The 23,908-nt window shown below is 37.8% G+C and overlaps 1 protein-coding gene across 1 annotated transcript; it reads right to left on the minus strand.

Moving 5' to 3' along the window:
- Nucleotides 1–4,509: 4,509 nt before the first annotated feature.
- On the minus strand, nucleotides 4,510–23,858 carry LOC149807322 (uncharacterized). Its single transcript, XM_089965312.1, has 4 exons — nucleotides 21,251–23,858; nucleotides 18,669–20,463; nucleotides 10,789–10,936; nucleotides 4,510–10,170 (listed from the first exon to the last, which is right to left on the minus strand). Exon 4 carries the CDS (start codon nucleotides 9,060–9,062, stop codon nucleotides 8,463–8,465), a length of 600 nt encoding a protein of 199 aa, XP_089821438.1. The 5' UTR covers nucleotides 9,063–10,170; nucleotides 10,789–10,936; nucleotides 18,669–20,463; nucleotides 21,251–23,858; the 3' UTR covers nucleotides 4,510–8,462.
- Nucleotides 23,859–23,908: the final 50 nt, after the last annotated feature.

Consider the following 23,908-nt stretch of genomic DNA (forward strand, 5'->3'; position numbering starts at 1 on the left):
GTGTACCCGACCTTTTGAGCCTAACTTTAACCAGAACAATTACTTGAGATCGTACTTGTCCCTGTACGAAGCCACGGGACAGTTAGGAACCATCACCAGTCATGGCATTACGTACGAGGATTATGCAGGAGGCTATGCTTTGTGGTATTTTGATTTCACTCCAGACCAAGGCAGCGACGAGGGACATTTCCACCCTATAAAATCCGGCCAGATTCGTGTGGAAATTCAGTTTGCAAACCGAGACCTTGCTGATCCAACGTTGAACGTCATCCTGTATGCAGAATTCGACAATACGATAGAAATCAACAGTTTGAGAGAAGTCATTCTAGATTATTAGAAGCCATGGAAGACTGTTATCCCTCTTTACCTAGTGGAGAAACTTTGGACATGGAATGTGAGGAGACCGTGGAAGAATCCCAAGACAAAGACGAAGAAGTGATCATGATGAAGTCGAGATGGCCAGAACAAGAAGCCCATTTAGTCTCCTGTTTTGGGAAACACTTGGTCGAAAAAATGACGGAATTGATCGAGAAAAATTGCTATGGATGTCAAAACGATCATCCCAGTCAAATTCAACACGATAAATGCCTGATGCTGAGTCAAGAAGAAAAATTGGACGAGTATCTGGACGAAGCTTGGAGTCTCATCTCGGACGAAGTCGTGTTGCATCAGTGGTATAAAGACTTGCGTGAACATTCTTGTCCACCATTAACCACTCAAGAGATTCATCGTATCGAAGCTCTCCTGAATCAGAGTGAGGAGACGAAACGAAGAAACGGTTATTTGTCAGACATTTTCAAGCAAAAAGTCAGGATCGAATTGATGACTTATTATTACCTGTGAAGAAGAAAAAACCACACAAAACATGGATACCTGGGAACATTATTACCTTTTGAACCACAGTTCGTACACGGCTTCTTGGAATCCTGTCGTCTGTGCTAAAGATGAACTCCCTCATCGCAAACCTCAAGACCATCTAGCTTATGTGATCAACACGGACGACAGTCATCTCCCAGGAACCCACTGGGTAGCCGTTTACTTTCCTCAAGAAGGATGTGTGGAATATTTCGATTCGTACGGATTGCCCCCTTTGGAAGACGATATCATTGACTTTATGAGAAGAAATGCTCAGACCACCCGATTCAATAGTGTGAAATTACAAGGCACAGATTCCTTGGTGTGTGGACAATATTGTGTGTATTTTCTGCATCATCGCAGCCTGGGCTATTCCTTAGAACATTTAGTGACTGATTTTGATCCTCGTTCTTCTTCTAGAAACGATGTGAAAGTAGATCGATGGTTTTGTGACCATTATGCTTATCTTTTGTCTCAAGCTAGGAAACGTAGTGTCCATCAATGGCCTAATGACTTCAACAGTGGAAATCACAATTTCATTTACAACGTTGTCAGCCCTGTTTAAAGTAGAGTGTTAATTGAAAAAAATGTTTGTCATTTGAAGAAAAAAATGTTTGATGTTATATTGTTGGATTATTGTTAAAAATGTTAGAGTTGTTGGTTAGTGTTAAGTGATTTTGAATAAAAAATGTTGTGTTTTGAAAAAAATGCCTTTGTCTTTTGTTTGGCTATAAGAATGTTGATTCATGCTCTTTCACTTCTCTCTATCTCTCTCTCATGACACTCATTGATCGTTCCGGCTCGAAAACCGTAGAGGGATGTTTTCCTTCACGTCCGCGCTTTGACTTTAAGAACCGGATTAGTTTCAAGTCTAACCATCCGTTTTTGACTCATCCTCCTACCAAGATGTGCTCCAAACTAGCTAAGCTAAACGAAGCCTACGTGAATTTGCACAGGGTCAGACACAGTCTGATACCGAAGCCAGAAGAGATAGAGAATGTGAGAATGCTAAAAGTCACTGAAGACCTGATAGAAGAGCTCTTCAGAGAAGAAGTGAACAGGGAGAAAGAAGAATGGACAGAGAAGTACAGACTTCAGAGACAGCAGCAACAGCAACAACAACAGCAGCAGCATCAGCAACCTGAACCTGACAGAGGCTTTGTCGATTGTCGTATCGACACCAGAGAGTTCTTCTTCTCTTTCCGAAGAAGCAGACCTATCGTCAGAAAGTCTATCCTCAGAGGACGACGCATTTTTAGAAACTAAAAAAAAATTGCCATAGCAAACAAAAAAAACAGCCCTTTTCAGGGCTACCCAATACTCTAGAAAAGAAATAACAATCCATTTGCCAATGTGTGTGTAGGTAGAGTAGTGTGAATATAAACACTGACTCTTTTTTATAGTGTGAGTGTATGTGTTTGTGTATATGATTGTGTGTTTGTAAGTGCTCATGTACGTTTGTGTGGATAGTAGATTTAGATCATGTTCTTGGCTGTTTGAGGTGTGGGGAGAGTAGATTTGGGGTTTGATTGGATTGCTTTGCGTATGTGAATAGTATTTTGAAGTGATTAATGAAAATTTTTTAGAATAGTGATGGGCAGTATAAAAAAGTGATTGAGTGTTTCTTTTAGGTCCGCGCGTTTGTTAGGTTATGATCTAGGGAAGATCAATTTTGTTTTAGGGGGATGTTTTCCATCACGTCCGCGCTTTAAGTATAAATTGAAACTCGCTTGGCAGTCTAGCTACCCCGTTCATTCGTTAACAAGACAATGAATACCAGAATTGTAAAGCTTCTAGAACTCCAGATGCACCTGGAATATGCCAGGCGCATACTAAATGAACTGGCCGCGGAGGCCATTGTCGAAGAGGGAAGGATGAAACAGGAGGAGGAAAGAAGAAAAAAAGAAGAGGAGGAAAAGGAGAGAAGAAATTTCAGAATCCCAGAGACAGAAAATTGGGATTCTGAAGCCACTTATCCCGCCTCTGCACTCCCAAGAAAAAAGGTAAAAGGAGACTGGGGAAGAAGATGTGTGTGTGGTGCCAGGCCTGGAAGGTGCCATCATTAACCAGGTGTCACTGGAGTTCAAAAACAAACAGCCCTTTTCAGGGCTACCCAAACCTTTAGAAAAGAAATAACAATAGATTTGTCAATGTGTGTATGTAGAGTAGTTTGAATATAAACACTGACTCTTTTTTTCTTGTGTGTGTGTATGTGTGTGTGTGTGTGTGTGTGTGTGTGTGTTTGTGTGTGTGTGTGTCTGTGTGTGTTTGTTTGTAAGCGCTGACGTAGGTTTGTGTGGATAGTAGATTTGGGTTTAATTTTAATGCTTTGCGTGTGTAAATAGTAGATTAGGGGTTTGTTTATTGATGCTTCACGTATGTGGATAGTAGATCATATGAAATGAGAAAAGTAGGGGATGTTTTCCTTCACGTCCGCGCGTTGTTAGGTTATGATCTAGGTAATATCAATTTTATGTCTTAGGGGGATGTTTTCCTTCACGTCCGCGCTTTAACTATAAGAACCCACAAAGTTTTATGTTGGAACCATTCTAAGGAATAACTGAGACAAAATGACTCAAGTATCAGTTTTATTTAATCTATTGAGAGACATATTTTTGGATAATGGATGTAGAATATGTTGTAGGAAGAATAGAAGAGGAATGGAGGCATGGAGATATGAAAGACTTGGTAACCAGTCAAGTTCAAGGCCTAAAGACAGCAAGAGATATCTTAGCAGGGATGATAGAAGAAGAAGTCAATAAGTCAAGAGGCTTCATTAACCCACCTTACTTCAGAGTGGGAAGTTTGAAGGAGGCACTGGATCATGTCATCCAAGTCCGGTGCTTCCTAGAAAAGATATTGTACTGGACAGAGTGGAGGAATGTAAAATGGGGGTTGGACAAGATGAAGAAAGGAGAAGATCTGATGAGAAAAGTAATGGAGGAAGAAATAGAGAAGATTAAAGAGAGATGAAGGGAAGAAAGAAAAGATGAGGAAAAAAAGAAGAAAAAGGAAGAGTTTGAGAGGCTTAACAACAATTGGATGAAGATACAGACGAAGTTTAGAGAGTTGGGCCATCCTGACTGGTTACCGGAGTCAGATATAAAGATGAAGAAAGGATTATTAGAAAAGATAATGGGATGGATGAAGAAGTGGAAGAAATAAAAGAAGAAGAGGAAGAAACCCAAAGGCCCTTTTCAGGGCCACTCATAGGTCTCGAAAAGAGATTGACTTTCCATTGCCTACCCTATTTTTATTTTTTATTTTTTTTAATTTTTAAAAAAAAAAATCCCATGTTAAATTTCCCTTGACGCTATACAGTCCTACCCTATTTAAATTCCCTTGACGGTATACAGTCCCATGTTCAATTCCCCTTGACGCTCAACAGTCTCAAAATCTATTTCCCATGTTAATTTCCCTTGTCGCTAAACAGTCCCAGGGTTTTTCGTAATGTTAAATTTACATAGTCGCTAAACAGTCCCAGGGGGGTCTGTAATGCTAATTCCTATTGTCGCTGAATCGTCCCCATTCACTACTTATGTTAATTCTTTTGATATGAATATTATATCTGTGAATTCTATTGATATGAACACCTTGATATAAACACCAGAATACAGCTAATTAAAAGAAAAGAGGAAAAGCTCAAAACAGGACTTGTCTTAATGTTTTAAGGATAGTTTATTCATTCAACTATTGCCATTTTTTGGTGGTATGTAACGATATTATACCAGTTTTTGTGCATCAACACTAGAGCTGACCAACAGTGTCAGTGTATGTTGTTTAATTTTTTTACTAATAAATATAACGTTTATATGTACACAGTCTATTTCTCCGCCCAACCATATAACCCTCTACCTTATTATTCTCTGGTTAAAGATTCTAAGACCGTGCAATAGTATTTCCAAGATCTCTAAATCAACGTGAAAGGGATCATCTCATGAGACTTTTCATAGCTTACCTGATTTTGTGTTTATATAAATAAAAGGTCACTCCGAAGATCAAGGAAACATTCATCTTGACTTATCTGTGTTTTGCTATGCGTATAGATGGCAAAAACAGGTCTAAAAATCTGTCTATAGCAAATATATGTATGTAGCTAGTATTTCTAATAAAAGCTAGACATGATCTTAATTTGATTTGCTGCTAAGTAATGGCCAAATGTATATTTTTCAGCTGACCATAATTGAACGGATTTAGTATGAAAAAATATGAAAACCGGATTTATTTCTGTATCACCTAGACTAGCAACCATAATATATGATTTCATCTTAATAACAATAAAGAACAATGTCACGAGTTTTCTGAAGGAGAAACTACATTTTTCCACTAGAACCCATGCTTATACATTTAGTATCCTTGTTTAGAAACCCGAAGAATCCAAGGACTCATGTAATTTATTAACATTGGAAATATCTGATAATTACATATTTTCAACAAGTATTGAAATTAAATTAAAAACGGTAAGTCCACAGACAAAGAACACTTAGACCGGCCTGTAATCCAAATAGTCGGTTGATTCTCGTAATTTTGATATTTCTTGTATTTCTGTTACTTGTTCGTGATTTTGATACTGCATTTTGAAATTGGTCGACTTTACCTCTGTCTGTGGTTAATGTATCTTCACTGAGTGTGTGTCCTAGATAAATCAGTCTCCGAAAGCCTATGAAACATTTAGCTGGTCGGGCAGTGAGCCGTGTCTGTCTCAGTAAGACCACTTTGAAACTCCGGTCCCTCTAAAGATTCTAGCAGTTTCCTCATCATTCGGGTGAAAATGCTGGATGCATTCTGGACCCCGAACGGCACGACTACCCATTGGAATGTCCCATCTGGTTTTGCAAAGGCAAGTTTTGGATGTTCTTCCCTACGAACTGGAATTTGCCAATATCCTTTGGACAAGTCTATTTTATAAACATATTTGGCGTTGGTTACTCCGGCAAATATGGTACATCACACATCCCCCACCTCAGACAAACATTGCAACTAGAATGTCAACACAAGTTTAGTGCGGTATTGTTTTTTTTTCCTGAAATTCTCTGATCCTGTTTAATATCCGATAGTCGACGCAAAAGCGGTGATCACCATCCTTCTTCTGGACCAAAACAACCGGTGAACTATATGCAGATTCGGCTGGTTCAGTGACCCCTAAGTCATCCATAGTTCTAATTTTGTCCAGTACAGTTTCTAACTTCGCATGAGGTAGTGGATAGGGTTTCAGTTTCACAGGCGTTTCATTCAGCAGCTTCAAACTGAACTCTTCCAAATCAGTCATGCCTGGTTTTTCTGTCAAGACACTTGAGTAGTCATGGAGTATCTCCTTTATCTCTTCCCGTTGTTCTGACGTTAACGTTAGGTCAAGGACAACGTCGACGTAGGTGTCATCCTTCGTCAAAGGACAACTAGGAAGTACCTCCGCCACTCCTCCATTGTCGTCGGGTTCTTCAGTCACAACTGTAGCAAGCACGAACTCAGTGGGCGTCTCCCTTTCACGATTACTTTTAAGAAGGTTAACGTGGCACAAATTGTCTTTATCTCCTACTTGGATACGGTAGTTCTGTCCACCCTTCCTTTCCGTTACAACGAACGGTCCCCTCCAGGATAATTGGTGTTTGTTGTGCTACAACTGTAACAACAACAGCACCTTGTCACCCACTTCAAACTTCCTTTCCTTCGCTCTCTTGTCGTAATACTTGGCTTGACGTCCCCCTGGGACAATCTTCTGGGCCAAGTTGCAAACTTCCTCCAGCTTGTTAGGGAGATCAAGAACATACTGATACGTTGTTCGTACTTCCTCGGATGTCTTTTCATCCGTCCATAACTGTTTCAATACAGCCATGAGTCCTCTCACTGTCCTTCCATAAACTAGTTCAAAAAGTGAAAATCCTAGACTAGCTTGGAGTACTTCGCGGTACGCGAAAAGTATCGCGGGAAGGTATCGATCCCAGTCCGTGGGTCGACCTTCGCACATCTTCTTCAGAACTGGCTTCAACGTTCCTTGAAACTCTCTACTAGACCATTACACTGCGGGTGATAAAGGGTAGTAGTCAGTTGCGTAATGGAAAGTAACCGGTTGACTTCTTTCATCACCTAGCTTACAAACTGGGTCACTTGGTCTGTTAGTATCTCTTCAGGAACACCAATTCAGGACCAAACTCCTAACAAAGCCTCAGCCATCGTAACTGAATCAATGTTTTTCAACACAACGGCCTCCGGGTATCGAGTAGCGTAATCAACAATCGTTAACACATAACGATTACCACTTTCTGATGCAGGCTTTATCGGACCTATCAAGTCCATCGCCACCCTCGAGAAAGGTTCATCAATCAGAGGGGTGTGTTCCTAATGGCACTGGGCGATGTTAGATCTTATGTGCCACCGGCTGCCATTTGTCACACGACAGACAAAACCTACTAACATCAACATACACACCTGGCCAGTTGAATTCCCTCACTAACCTATCTCTCGTCTTTGCCACGCCCATGTGACAACCAGGTAGACTCTCATGTGCTAGCCTAAGCACTTCTTCTCTCTTAGGTCGAGGTACAATCACTTGCTTATACCTCTCTGATCCGTTCCGGGCATATCGATACAAGATACCCCGTTTCAGCACGAACTCTACCTCACCGTCTGGCAAGTTCCGCACGGACGTCTCCTTTGCATACCCGCGTATCATGTTAAGGGTAGAATCTTCCTCTTAAAGTCTCCTCAATTCACCAGGCAGCAAAGTGTCAATGGGCGAAGTCGAAGGGGTTCAGCGGCTTCTGCCCTGGTCTTTGCTTCATAGACTGTACACGTAATATGATCAGGGTCTGGCAACACTCACATCATAGAATTACGTCGTGCGACAATCCGGACAAACACGCTGATTGAATTCGTCCTTTCACATACGGCGAATCAAGATCGATGTAGACAACCGGGAGAGAATCTTTAGTCCTATTAGCAAATTTGACTTCCACTGTCTCACCTGCATAATCAGCAGATTTGACAAATTTGCTATCCACCATGGCTGGATAACTACAGCTTGTGTCATACAGCACGGTAGCCTTCTCTCCATTTAGCTGTTGCTGTATTCGAACATTCTACTGGTTTACACCTTCTACCAGTGGCTGATGTCACTGCATTTATCATGGGACGATATTTTCTGCAGTCTTTGAGAATATTGCCACGTTTTTTGCATCCGTAGCACACCGATTAAGCTGTCTTACCAGGGGTAACCTTATCTACCCCATTGGTCTTTACTGATTCACGGAACTGATCACGGCTTGGATTATCACCCCCTAGCTTCCCACCATTTTGACCATTCTGCTAATGAGGTATCAGACCGTTAGCTCTTCTAAAGTCAGTGACGCTGGGTTGATCCCTGCCATCCAGGTGATTGGACGGGAGTGTGCACTCTCATATCGCTCAGCCATCACACTTTTCTATGGTAGCGAAATCACGCTCCGCTAAAACACGAACAGGTCTTTTCCGATAGGTACTGAGGACATATTCTTTCAAGATCTCTTCCCGTATGCCTTCATAAGAGAGAGAGCGGTGCCTGTCATTTTAATCCATTTATCGTAAAGAACGCGTACGAGAGTATGAACTTGAGAGTGTGTCTCCGTTGTTCGCTAAGACGACTCTCTGAAAAGTTTGCGAAAACGTTCAGCTGACAACTCGTAGTGCCTTAACAGCGCTTTCTTGAGAGCGTCGTAATCATCTACTTCAGTCGGTGCCATATTATGATAGACATCCTCGGCACTTCCTTGCAAAAATGCAAAGATATTAATGACCCACTGGTTTTTGGGTATATGATGGATTAAAGCTAACTGAGTTAAAAAGTTATCGATAATTTCGTCTCTGTCGTTAAACAACGGCATTGTTATCTGAACGGTACGACTATCCTCTGATCTTCTGCGTGTGGGTCCTGAATGTTCATTCAGTGCTTCACCCCTCCTAGACTCCGCTTCGATCCTTAGTCTCTCCATGGCTAACGCATGTTCTCTCTCCCTGGCACTTTCTTCGGACTGCAATATGGCTAACTCGATTTCTCTTTCTCCTTCTCTTTCGTTTTCTTTGACTTGTCTAATTTTTTCTTTCTCTGCCGCCTGCTGTTCTCTGTATTCCCTGAGAATCCGCTCTACAAATTCCTCTAATTGGGTCCCTTCGTCACTTAATTCGTCTTTATTAATAGACTTAAACTCTTTAAGCAACTGCCTGTCAGTTCCCATTCTAGTCTACTTGACTGTATCATCGACCAATTTACTTAGCTTACGTATTTACTAACTATTACTGCCTTACAGGAAACAGCTTTCTTAAGAATACTTACACGTGTTCTATTCCAATCAAGTCTTAACCTACGGACTTACTTGCATAACTCTAATGCAACCTAACAGCGTCTGGTAGCACAAAAGTTTGAATTTCTCTCCAAATTGCTCGCACCAACAATATGCAATTACTTCCTCAGGACTTCCTTAATTATCTCTTCTCACAAGATTAACTAAAGGCAATATTTCTTTCGGAATAACTTTAATCCAGACAACGACCACGCTAACAAAGCAGTTCAGGTACGGAATCTTATTTTCTTACAGTGTCATAGCATACATTAAATACATATAAAACAATGATATGAACTAACTACAGAATGCATATATATATATATATATATATATATATATATATATATATATATATATATATATATATATATATATATATATATATATATATATATATATATATATATATATATATATATATGGCACTCTACTTTCTATTCAATAACCTACTCAGCCTCTGTCACTCACACCGTTCAAAATATCCCTGAGGATAGACCACACTTTGTAACGTCACCCTCTTAGTAAGAGTGGTGGTTAATTGGATTTGGCTGGCGTTATCTAAAGGATGACTTCCCTCAGTATTGCAGCCCGGTGGGAGTGGACAGATAGAATTTCAACAGAGAACTGAGCAAGACTATTGGGAAGAAATAATGCATTACGACCCCACCCCCCTTAGACAAGAAAATAACAAAATTTAATCAACAACAATTAATAGCGGCAACTCCAATTCAATCTAACTTATGTCAACAGAATTTAATAGCAGTGTCTAATTTGTATTTATTGCATCATAATAACGAGTTGTGAAAAGAGCGCAATGTCCACGACTGATTGCATCACATTCCTCCCTTGAATGTGTATCAATGTCTTCTTATTTCCTCGAGTCTTCCTAATCACTAGGTTTCTCCCCTTCCTGGACTTCCTAGTCCTTTATTCTGAACTCGTCACTTCTTTTTTTGGACTTCCGTCTTGGACTGTCCCGTCTCTCCCCAGAAAGCTGTTCCTTAAAGGACAAAATTACCCCCATGATCTCTATAAGTATCACTTTCTATACGTACAGAAAATTCCCTCACTTACATTATTCAGAAGTATAAACAACTATCCGAACACTGCATAAATTCTAAACTAATCCGATAGAACATCACCCTCGCTTCACAGCGACCGGCCATAAATTAACACGTGAGCGGTATATCCAACATTACCGTATTTCTTTATCTACGCTACCACATGCTCGATTACTACTGCATAAAATTCACAAAAGTCTAGCTCACAGCAATCCCTAACCTACAAGATTATTTAAACATTAAAAATTCAGATATAAATATGAGATAATCGTTACCTCACGATAATCAGTATCGTCCTAACAGACAAAGGAAATTATTTCATATAACCCTATGAAATCCTACACATATGAAAACTTGGATAGCATGCAATCGTTAATACTATCAAAGAACTAGTAGCTGTGAAATTAAGACATAAACTGCACAACAACTCTAGCATCAACAGATTTCAGTGAAATTGATTAGACGGTCCATAACATGAATTCTAGTCATATCAAACACATCTGCATAAAACAAACGATCAAAAATAGAAATTTACGTGGAAAATTATAATTGCGTACCTTAATGCTTTTCTCTTTCAGAAATTGTGCGTCCTGGCACAAAACCTTGTCTTTTCTTATAAGATAGGCACCTGGTCCCCTTTTCTTGTCTAACGAGGAAAGCACTATTCTTTTTAGGCTTCTCCATGGTCAGACGGAATGTTTAGGACTAAAAAATTTAAACAGAGGTCGTCACTTTAAATTCACATTACTTCTAAATTGTACGCCTTAAATAACTCTGGCCTATCGTAAGCAGCGATTCCTAAGCTATCCCAATATAATCATTTCTTTCGTTAGATTCTAGACAGCATAAAATATGTGAACTATGGTGCATATAAATTTCCCTTTGAAAAATGATAATTTGACATGGGTTCCTATCAAGCGATTATGATTGGTAACCCAAATGTTTACTTTCTCAGGACAGCGTTGCAATGCCTTGGTCAATCTCACTGAGTCATAAAAACACTGACACAGGGGGGAGAAAAAAGAAATGTCAAAGTGACCCTTCACAAACTCTTTTCTGGCTTGAATGTGATAAAATTTTAATGCTCAATGCATTCAACTTTATGGTTCAATACAATTTAAAATTCGACACTTTACATAAATTTTAAACGTTTATGCGCGATGCATGCTTTTCGCATAAAAAATATTTAGTAGCTGTTGTTTTTCAATTTGGAAAAGGCCTTTGATATAATATAGAAGTACGAGATAAAGAAAGACCTGTACGATCTGGGTCTAAAAGACCGTCAACCCACTTTTATGTCGAACTTTCTATCAGAGACTAGGCTTTACCCTCTCTGATGTGTACCAGCAAGAGATATGTGTGCCCATGTGAAGTATTTTATCTGCTCTCCTTTTTAACATCAAAATGTAATATCATTACCATGAGTTTGACTCCTGGTTAGATTGTTTTCTATATGTTCAGGATTTATTAAAATGTTATCAATCAAAACACATGCAAACAATTGAAAAACGATTGTAATAACATATAAACAGGACTCTAATGGACCACTGTCAAAAGTTTGAAATTCATAAAATAAAAAACGATATGCATGCATTCCTGTCAGCTACGAAGACAACACAAAATTATTTTTGCATCATCAAAGGTGTGACAGATCACACGAAGGTACTGCCAAGGTTAAAATAAAATGATGTTCAGAAAAACAAATTCACTGATAATTTAATGAAGTTTGATAGAGTAGCTGCCATAAATATCACTAATGATATTTATGTAAATTTTCCATGATCTGATTAAATAAAAGGTGGCTCTTTTGGTAATGAATATTGAATTTTATAATTCAGAGACTTAATAAACATTTATTATTTTGCGTCATCTGTCTTAGGGAATGAACAATGAAATTAAAATATCAGTGGCTTGAATAGTACAATTTCACCTGACGATGTTCTGAAAGCAGTCTAAAATATTAATAATATTAATCATGTAGTATTACGGAACAGTTTATTGTGGTATGTGTCCTTATTTCTCAGATATATCCACATATTCAACGTTATCTTACTAAGAGAATATCTCCAAAGATATGGAGACATACAATTATGAAACCAGCATTAAACAATGGTGGAAGTGACATCTAATCAGATTATGGGAGTATTCCCATATCCAACCGTTTTAATAAACATTTCATGCAAAAGGTTATTTATTCGCTTAGATGAATAATTTGAAAACAACAAACTAATCTGTTCTCAACAAACTGATTTCCGCAAAATTTGACCAACCAGTGATAACATATTTACCTTGAGGAGAATAAAAGATAAAGCTTTGAAGTCCTCCATTTTCAATTCAACAATGGTGAAGTAAGGTGGTTGGAAAGAGTAGTACTCATTTATATTTGTCATTTTTCAACAGTATTGACCTTTGGATAAAAGGAATATTAGTATATGTGTACACGTAAATATTTCGAGAAATCAGAGTATATCATATCAAATGCAATCATTTAACTGTCATATAATTTTTTTACGTTTACACTGGATAAACAAAAAAAGATGGCAGATAAACTGACGTGTTGACGAAACGTTTGGTAATTTAATCCGTTGCCCTAAGATAGAACAATGTTCAGTCGCTGAACAAATCCGATACTGAGCTCTAATTTATTTAATTAAAATCCTTTGAAAATTGTAAAAATAATTATGAAGATAATGTTGACTGGTTTGATAAGTTATCAGTGTTCGATGGAGCTGTTTGTGTAACACTATAGAATCACAGAATGGTCAGTGATTTTGATGTCAGACAAGCGATAGGCTTCTCATGACAAACATAAAAATGTAGTCTGGTACTTATATCATTTCGATAAATTATTAAACTATAAATCGAACTGTTCGATGTAATTGTACGCTATAATAAAAGGAAATTATTGAAATATGTTTCTGAAATAATGTTACATGACTATGCTATGCATATATAAAGTGACACCACTTTGGAAACAGTCGAATGATTATACTTAAAAATGACGTTGACTATTCACAAAATGACTACTCTTGGTACAATACACAATGTCCACATTGTCCAGACCAACCATTTGTCGATAGTATATGTGTAAAACTGACCACATTGACAAAAAGAGGATATAAAGAGACTTTGCTGAATGTTTTACAAAGCACCGAAGGCAAATGTGTCTTCGTACCTCTCAAATTTGGCTAATAAACTATAGTCGTATGCTGCTCCACGAGTAAACTAGAAATGACAGGGAAAAATACAAACAACGGTAGGAGCAGCTCTACCTATGACATAGATTGCTACACATGTTTTATGCAGTGACAGTGGGGTAGTTGATAAAATATTCTACACGTATAATTTAGATTCTTCTTTTCGACATTGGAAAATAACATGTGACCATCGTCGGTAAGAAGCTCGGGATTACTATGGTTAATTGAGAAAAGGAACTGTTCTTTCTTTTGAATGGCTAGAAATAGTCTATACTTTTTCAAAGGGGGTAGGGAGAGAGAGAGAGAGAGAAATAGAGAGAGAGAGGAGAGGGAGAGAGAGAGGAGAAGGAGAAGGGATAGGGTGAGAGAGAGAGAGATAGAGGGAGAGGGAGAGAGGTAGGGAGAGGGAGGGAGAGAGAGGGAGGGAGGGAGAGGGAGGGAGAGAGAGAGGGAGGGAGAGGGAGGGAGAGAGAGAGGGAGGGAGAGGGAGAGAGAGAGAGGGAGAGGGGGTGAGAGAAACATAGAGAGAGATAAAGAGAGAGAGAGATAGATAGATAGAGAGAGATAGAGAGAGAAAGAGAGGGATAGAGAGAGGGGAAGGGGGAGAGAGAAGGGGAGAGGAAGAGAGAGAGGAGAGGGAGAGAGAGAAATAGGGAGATATAGGAAGATAGAGGGGGATAGAGGGAGATATAGGGATATATAGAGAGATAGAGAGAGATATAGGGAGATAGAGAGAGACAGAGAGAGATAGAGGGAGATATAGAGAGAGGTAGCGAGGGAGATAGAGAGAGAGATATAGAAAGAGGGAGAGAGGGAGATATAGAGAGGGGATAGAGAGATAGAGTGACAGAGAGAGGGAGGGGGAGGTGGGAGAGAGAGAGCGGGAGAGAGAGGGAGAGAGAGAGGGGGAGAGAGGGTAGAGAGAGAGGGAGAGAGATGGAGGAGAGAGACGGGAGAGAGAGGGGGAGAGGGGAGAGAGAGAGGGAGAGAGGGGGAGAGCCAGGAGTAGAGAGAGGGGTAGAGAGAGAGGGAGAGAGAGAGTGAGAGAGAAAGGGAGAGAGAGAGGGGCGGAGAGGGAGAGGGGGAGTGATGGAGAAAGAGATATATATAGAGAGAGATAGAGATAGGGAGACAGAGAAAAAGAAAGACAGATAGAGAGAGATAGAAGGAGATATTGGGAGAGGGAGATAGGGAGATAGATGGAGAGAGAGAGGGAGGTAGAGAGGGAGAGAGAGAGAGAGAGAGGGAGAGGGGAGAGAAATGGATAGAGAAGGGAGAGAGGAAGAGGGAGAGGGGAGAGGGGGAGAGGGGGAGAGAGGTAGAGAGAGAGGGATAGAGAGAGGGAGAGGAGAGAAAGAGAAAGAGACAGGGAGAGAGAAACAGAGAGGGAGATGGGAGAGAGGGAGAGAGATAGATAGAGAAAGAGAGAGACATATATATATATATATATATAGAGAGAGAGAGAGAGAGACAGAGACAGAGACAGAGAGACAGATATAGAGAGAGATAGAGACAGACACATAGTGGGAGAGAGAGAGAGGAAGAGAGAGAAAGAGAGAGAAAGAACCCGAGGGAGATATAGAGAGAGGGTGAGAGGGAGAGATAGAGAGAGAGGGATAGAGAGAGAGGGAGATAGAGAGAAATGTAGAGATAGAGAGAAAAGAGAGAGAGAGAGAGAGAGAAAGAGATGGAGAGAGATAGAGAGAGAGATACAGAGATAGAGAGAAATAGAGAGAGAGAAAGAGAGAGGGAGGGAGAGCGAGGAAGATAGAGAGATAGAGAGTGAGGGGAGAGGGAGAGAGATAGAGAGAGGGAGAGAGGAGAAGAGGGATAGAGAGAAAGGGGGAGAGGCGGAGAGAGGGGCATGTGGGGAGAGACGGAGAGAGGGAGATAGAAAGAGATAGATATATAGATAGAGACAGAAGAGAGATATATAGAGAGATATATAGACAGATATATATATATATAGAGAGAGAGAGAAAGAGAGAGATATATAGAGAGAGATAGAGAGAGATATAGAGTGAGATAAAGAGATAGAGAGAGAGATAGAGATATACATAGAGAGAGATAAAGAAAAAGAGATAGATGGAGAGATAGAGAGAGAGAAAGTGATAGAGAGAGAGAGATAGAAAGAGAGATATATATAGAGAGATGGAGAGAGAAATTGAGAGAGAGATAGAGATAGATAAAGAGAGATAGAGAGAGACAGAGAGAGATAGATAGATAGATAGATAGTGAGATATAGAGAGAGATTGAGAGAGAGCGATATAGAGGGAGAGAGGGAGAGAGAGAGAGGGAGAGCGAGAAAGAGAGAGAGATAGAGGGAGCGAGATAGATATGGAGAAAGGGAGATAGCGAAATATAGAGAGAGGGAGAGATAAAGAGAGAGATAAAGAGAAAGACGGATAGAGAGATGATAGAGAGAGAGGGAGATAGAGAGAGATGGAGAAAGAGAGATAGAGAGACAGAGGGAGAGCTACAGAGATAAAGAGAGATAGAGAGGGGGCGAGAGAGGAAGATAGAGAGTGAGGGGAGAGGGCGAGAGAGATAGAGAAATAGAGAGAAGGAGAGAACGGGAGAGAGGGGAGGGGAAGAGGTGGAGAGGGGGAGAGAGAGAGATAAACAGAGATATAGAGAGAGATAGAAAGAGAGAGAGATAGAGAGGCATATAGACAGAGAGAAAGATGGAGAGAGCGAGATAAAGAGAGAGAAAGAGGGAGATATATAGAGATAGAGTGAGATAGAGAGTGAGATAAAGAGAGATAGAGAGAGTGATAGAGAGATAGAGAGATACAGAGATAGAGAATGAGAGATAGATGGAGAGATGGAGAGATAGATAGAGGGAGAGAAATACAGAGACAGAGATGATGGAGAGACAGATTGAGAGAGATATCGAGAGATAGAGAGAAAAATAGAGAGAGATAGGATATAGAGAGATAGAGATAGAGAGAGATATAGAGAGAGGTATAGAGAGAGATATAGAGATAAATAGAGAGAGATTGATAAAGAGAGATAGATATAGATAGATATAGAGAGATAGAGAGAGAGATAGAGAGATAGAGAGAGATAGAGAGAGATATAGAGATAGATAGAGTTTGAAAGAGACAGATATAGAGAGAAATAAAGATAGAGAGAGATAGAGAGACTAGATAGAGAGAGATAGAGATAGAGAGAGATGGAGAGAAAGATAGAGAGAGATAAAGAGATATAATGATTTTTTTAGTTTGTTTTTCATTATATGCTAAGGATAATTGAATTTTGGTCTTGACCTTGTCCACAATCGAATTCATTTACAAATCTGACCTAAAATTTTTTTTACATTCTCTAAACAACTAATACATAGCTAAACTTTTCTTTGTGAGCATGGGTTAACTATCAGAATTATTGTCTTAGCCTGAGTCAGGACATTCTGTATATTGTAATTTTAGTGGTAGACTTTCTAATTATAACTACGATTTTATCTGTCGTGTTCAAGAGATGTCGATATTAGTAGTAAGGAATAGGAGAGAAATGACGCATTCAAAACTCAGAATCTGGTGTCAATAAAAACACACACAATCATATTAAAGTTTAAAATAAATAACACAGTCATGTTTTTGCGTATCTTCCTCTAGTATCACCATACGATAACTCACAAACTTAAATATAAACATTTCTAGCTCTGTATAATATTTCTGCGCACTGACACACTCATAACCTTACGGGAAACTACTGCATTAACAATAAACAATATTTACTAGCGCAGTATAATATACATAAACACAACTATATCCTTATAGGATGACACTAAATTAAAAATCAATATTTTCTTAAGCAGTAAGGATGCAAATAGAGCAATAACAATTATGGATGTTTGTGGTTCTTTTAGTGTATAAAGCATAAACAATAATCAAATATTAATATTTCCTGGACAAACATTTTACAATTTAACAAATATATAAGATATTCTATATCAGAGAATTGCTACAAACGAAACCAAAATTAATTGATATGGGAAGGAATTCTGCAATAAATGGATGAATCGAAATCCAATACAACTTTTATAGTGTCTAGATACAAATATATTGAAGAAACAATTTTCCTCAGAACTTTCATTTAAGATATAGTAGTAACAAACATTAAACAATATAGTAGTAACTAACAGTAAACAACAACAATGAATCATATAATCTTGTGTTTCTGATGTACAGTCACTTGCAAAATGATAAAACTGCAGCAGAAAGAAATATAAAATAGATAACATGGACAAAATATACAATAGAAAACAGGGATGTACAGATTATGTAAAAGCAACAAGAACAAAATGATTTTTACTTTGGAGGAAATGAAAGTGTTAAAGATATAAATTAACAAAGAATTGCGTTTCAATGTAGAAACAAATGAAATAGAGGCTTAATTATTTGCATAAGCAATGGTCAGTTTCACATTAATGTTTACTTTAAAATAATGGACTTCAGATTTCGACATCTAAAACGTACAGCACCTTACTCAAGTCCTGCAACTCAGTTTAATGTTAGTTCAATCCTGATGTACCAATTTATTTAACGAGGTAAAATAAATTTCCTTAGAAATACTCGTTCACACAAAACTATTAAGCATCACTTATAAATAGACTTTAAAAAAACAGCAAAATTTCTTTGAATACATACCAAAGATCATTTAATGTTCGATTTCGGCAGAATGAAGAAACTGTGAAATATAGATGGCAACAGCCGTACGTCCTATTGTCATTTAGCCAGTTGAAGCATTCATCAGCTTGCTAAATCTACTAATAAATTTCATATTTACTTCCAAAATATGAAAACTGCTGAATGAATGTAAAAGCGTTTACAAGATGAATATGTTTTTAACCTTCCAACAAATGCATTGACTTGAATTAATTAGGTAGCAGGCAAAAATTAGACCATCAACTATACGTTTATTTCGACGGTGTCCGAATGTTCAAATATCTATGGAACTAATATGTTTAGAACACACACATATATATATATATATATATATATATATATATATATATATATATATATATATATATATATATATATATATATATATATATCGATCGTGTTCAGAATGTACCCCGGTTAACAATTAATGAAAATTATATTTCTTGAACAAAACAAGCTGCATGTCATTACTTGGTGGAAATTAATGGCTTCTTTGTAAGAATACTGGCTTGTTAACGAATGTCGTTAAACTTAAAATTATTATATAATATGTGGTTCGGATCTCATACATACCTTTAATTTTCTGTGATCGTTGAGTAGCTCGGATAGCCTTCAGCATTTATGAATGTCGTGAAGTAATACACACAACGTTAATTCTTTTGATAAGTAAGAGGATCCGAGTTTCCACTGGCGTGTCATCAACGCGATAGATGTTCCGATGCCTTCAGAGAGGATTTGAGTGTCATGTACAAGATTGATGTACTGATGTCTCCAGAGAAAAAATTCAGTCCCATATGGCATGTCATGTACAGGTTATATGTACCGAAGACTCCAGAGAGGATTTGAGTGTCATGCATAAGATAAACATACCGATGGCTCCAGGGAGGAGTTCCATATAGCGTGTCATATACCAAATATATGTACTGATGATTCCATAGGATTTTAGTTCCATAGAGCGTGTCATGACACTATATATATGTACTGTTGGTTCGATAGAAGATTTGTGTTCCATACAGCGTGTCATGTACTAGTTATATATACCGATGACTCCAGAGAGGATTTGAGTTCCATACAGCGTGTCATGTACTAGATATGAGTACTGTTGGTTCCATAGAGAATCTGAATTCCATACAGCGTGTCATGTACTAGATATATGTAGTGTTGGTTCCATGGATGATTTGAGTTCCATACAGCGTGTCATGTACTAGATATATGTACTGTTGGTTCCATAGAAGATCTGAGTTCCATACTGAGTGTCATGTACTAGATATATGTACTGTTGGTTCCATAGAGGATCTGAGTTCCATACAGCGTGTCATGTACTAGATATATGTACTGTTGGCTCCATAGAAGATCTGAGTTCCATAAAGCGTGTTATGTACTAGATATATGTACTGTTGGTTCCATGGATGATTTGAGTTCCATACAGCGTGTCATGTACTAAATATATGTACTGTTGGTTCCATGGATGATTTGAGTTCCATACAGCGTGTCATGTACTAGATATATGTACTGTTGGTTCCATGGATGATTTGAGTTCCATGCAGCGTGTCATGTACTAGATATATGTACTGTTGGTTCCATAGATGATCTGAGTTCCATACAGCGTGTCATGTACTAGATATATGTACTGTTGGTTCCATGGATGATTTGAGTTCCATACTGAGTGTCATGTACTAGATATAAGTACCGTTGGTTCCATAGAAGATCTGAGTTCCATACAGCGTGTCATGTACTAGATATATGTACTGTTGGTTCCATGGATGATTTGAGTTCCATACAGCGTGTCATGTACTAGATATATGTACTGTTGGTTCCATGGATGATTTGAATTCCATGCAGCGTGTCATGTACTAGATATATGTACTGTTGGTTCCATAGAAGATCTGAGTTCCATACAGCATGTCATGTACTAGATATATGTACTGTTGGTTCCATGGATGATTTGAGTTCCATACAGCGTGTCATGTACTAGATATATGTACTGTTGGTTCCATAGAGGATCTGAGTTCCATACAGCGTGTCATGTACTACATACATGAACTGTTGGTTCCATAGAAGATCTGAGTTCCATACAGCGTGTCATGTACTAGATATATGTACTGATGGTTCCATTGAGTATCTGCGTTCCATACAGCGTGTCATGTACTAGATATATGTACTGTTGGTTCCATGGATGATTTGATTTCCATACAGCGTGTCATGTACTAGATATATTTACTGATGGTTCCATTGAGGATCTGAGTTCCATACAGCGTGTCATGTACTAGATATATGTACTGTTGGTTCCATGGATGATTTGAGTTCCACACAGCGTGTCATGTACAGGATAAAAATACCGACGGCTCCAGAGAGCTTCTGAGTTCGACTTCAATTGTCACATGAAAAGAAGCAAAATGGAACGGACTTTATTAGCCAATGGTGCTCGCACAATTATAATGCTGAAAACTTGTTTGAATATGAATCCATATAATTTGTTGGAAATATGAATCCATAGAAGTTGTTGGAAATATGCATTTTCTTTGAGATATTTTTCTCACAACTACTTAAATACAACAACTATTATCTTAAGTATTCATTATATGTATATATTTGCATACAATCCTATGCTATGCACCAAACAAACAGTGAAGCTTCTCTATACCAGCTTTGTTAACACGGCATAACTCTGCAGATAGAAAGATATATAATGTGCGTGTGTGTGGTCACTGCATACATGTAGACTGAAGATATTCCATAATTGTCATTTCTGTATGATCTCTGTATGGAGTATTATTATTATTAAGTCTTTATTCAAGAAAGAATGTTATGTTCCAAACATAATACAGTGTGAAAAAGGTGACAGTAATATGTTGAACGGAAACACTATTAATTTACTCTCAAAAGAAAGAAAACGAATGCGAGGGTGGATGATTCCACTTAAATAGCTGCTCTGATTTTAATTTACAAAAATCGTACCACAATTTCAAACTACTTGGGGATCAAACAAATTTCGAGTTACAATTTTTCAGTTTATCATAGGCTTCAAGGCATTTAGTCGAACTTATAAGCATAATCAGACATTTGAACCTGAGCAGGAAAAGAGAGATTACGATCTTAATGCTAAATTACAATATGCTAAAATTCTCGAGAGGAAGCCACATGTTTATGCTTACTACAACTTCGTGAACTTTGTTGATTTCGTCTGGAAAAAAAAAGAATCAAACATAATAATAATACAATAAAGAAATTGTCTTAGCACAGTTGCTTGATATGAAGAAAACTTTCTGTACTGTGTCTTCTTTCTCTTTACTCTGGGACAGAATGTTTTGTGTTATCGACGAATTATGAAAATTTTCTGATCTGTACTGAAAATACATTTTATATTTTTTTCTCTCTAAAACTCGGCGTTGAAAAAAGGGCTGTAAGAAAACATTTAGTAAGTTACAATCCAGCAATATAAATCGACACTTCCTTAGAAATTTTGTATTTTGAAGAAAAAAAGATTGTCGCACAATCTTCGTTTAATCATTTAAATATAAGTTTACTTTATCAAAAATGTCAAAATAATATAAATGTGAAAAAATACTCACCTTTCAACATAGAAAACTAGCCTCTACAAGGTTACACTCAAGTCAATGGCCGATTATTGAAATTTCAGTTAAATTTGTTGACATGTAAACACAGTAAACATTTTGCGAAATTTCGTATTTCTCTGAAAATTTTAATTATTATTATTATTATTATTATTATTATTATTATTATTTTTCGAGAGAAGTTTAATATTGTTATGTATAAGAATTTTGCTGTCTTTTTATGTGTTGCCAATTAATCATAACCGTCTTTTTATTGTCATTATGTTCTTTGTTCATTAATAATTTAAGCCAATCATAAAGAACATTACAAATATAACATTTGGGGCCCGAGTGGCCGAGTGGTGTAAAGCGCTCACCGTTACGTATCACTGCCATCTCACTTCTGTCTGCGTGGGCTCGAGTCTCGGATTCGGCCTATGTGGATATGTGAGAAAGCTTGCCTGTAGCTTCTCGTGGGTCGGTGGTTCTTTCCGGGGTTTTCACGGGTTCTTCCTCCACCATTAATACTGGCGGCCATGTATGGTCTATCTTGTGCTGCTGAAAAATGGCATTGAACAACAAAATAACAACAACAAATATAACATTAGCTTCGGTTGGCTAAAAATGAAAACTCACTATCAGTCCCAAACTCAGAATCGTATGATCTCCGGACCTGGAAGGAGCCGCGGCGGTTAACTGGCTAGTGTTCTGGACTAACAACGAAAAGGATGCTGGTTTGAGTCATACAGTCGTATTAGCTAGGGTCAGCTACTGTGGTACGTCCCTGTGCAAGGCACTTTACACTAGTTGCTTCGGCACTAAATGTCTTGCAGTGACATAAAACACCCAAAAAATCCCGTAACCGTTTCTGGAGATTTTGACGGTACAGATATTATATCTGGGTAGAAAGTATCATCTCACACTGTAGAGGTTCAGGAATGTTCATATTGCCGTGATTACTGCCAGAAAAGTTCACTCTTCTTCATAGTACACAATTACAATAAGTTTATTATGATTTTAGTTTGGAAAGTGTTTTGAAATTATAAAACACGCAACCAAAAAGCGAGCAGACATGCATAAGAGTATCGAGGAAATATATTTTGTTTTAAATAAAATTGATGATGATGTCTCAAAAACAGTGGGAACATCAATCGTAATATTTCTTAGATGAGAAGGCGTTGGAATGATTTTCATTTAATCAGTACTGCATGAATTGCTGGTGGTTAATGTACAATTGTTTATTCATGTTCAGTGCAACTGATTTATAATAGGGAAAATGCAACTGATTTATATTAATATTAAATACAAGTGATTTATATTAGTGTAAATTGTGGTAGGTAGGTTTATATATTAGTGTAAAAATGAAATTTAATTATCCACTTGTTTGAGGATCCACTGGTGATATTGCACAAGGATCTCTTTTTGATCATTAAGTTGACATTTCAGTAACAAAAATTAAGCCATCATACCGATGTAGGTGGCATGGAAGAACAGAGGGAATCTAGCAAAAGATGTACAGACTTTCTCGTCGATTTCTCCGAAGCTAAATAATGGATCCATGACTGCGTTTTCGTTGATAGTTTCATCAAACACTGGATACTCCTACGATGATTTAGGAGAAAAATCAAAACATATGTATGGAATCTTTGATAAATGTTAAATAATTACCTATTGATATTATAGTTTTATTAAATATGTATTGTATGAAATTGAAATATTTTGTATGTAAATATATGAGAATCTAATTTAGAGACATAAAATATCGCATACAAATAAATAAATCTAACTGGAAATACTTTTCTTTTTGATAGGTCTGAACGGGAAGTATTGCAAAATCAGAAAATTTCACAGAAAAACAATCGTTTTTACAAGCGTGCATTCATTTGACTTTTAAATTACTAGAGGATGCATAGTTTCTTGTTAGGCAGTGTACCTCGGGACTTTAAATTCTTAATTTTATAATGTTTATGTTAAGACTGCATGTGCAGGACTGCAGATCTGTATTAGGTGTCAATTTAATACGGCCAAAAAGAAAAGAAAATTAAGACAGTTTTATCAGCTGAGATGGAGTTATACGATGGAAGCTGTTTTGCTTATTGAAATGGAATTCCTTCCGATTGTCCACGTTCAGGTGTATATCGCTAGACTAATGAAACCGTATGTAACGAACCTTCTTGAAATTAAGCGAATAATTCTCAGAGTGAAAGACATATCAGAGATGGCAAATCTGAAAACATGTATACGAAACGACAGGGTATT

The sequence above is a fragment of the Sinohyriopsis cumingii genome, chromosome 1 (assembly GCF_028554795.1).
Source record: "Sinohyriopsis cumingii isolate HCF-2022 chromosome 1, ASM2855479v2, whole genome shotgun sequence".
NCBI classification, from domain to species: Eukaryota; Metazoa; Mollusca; class Bivalvia; order Unionida; family Unionidae; genus Sinohyriopsis; species Sinohyriopsis cumingii.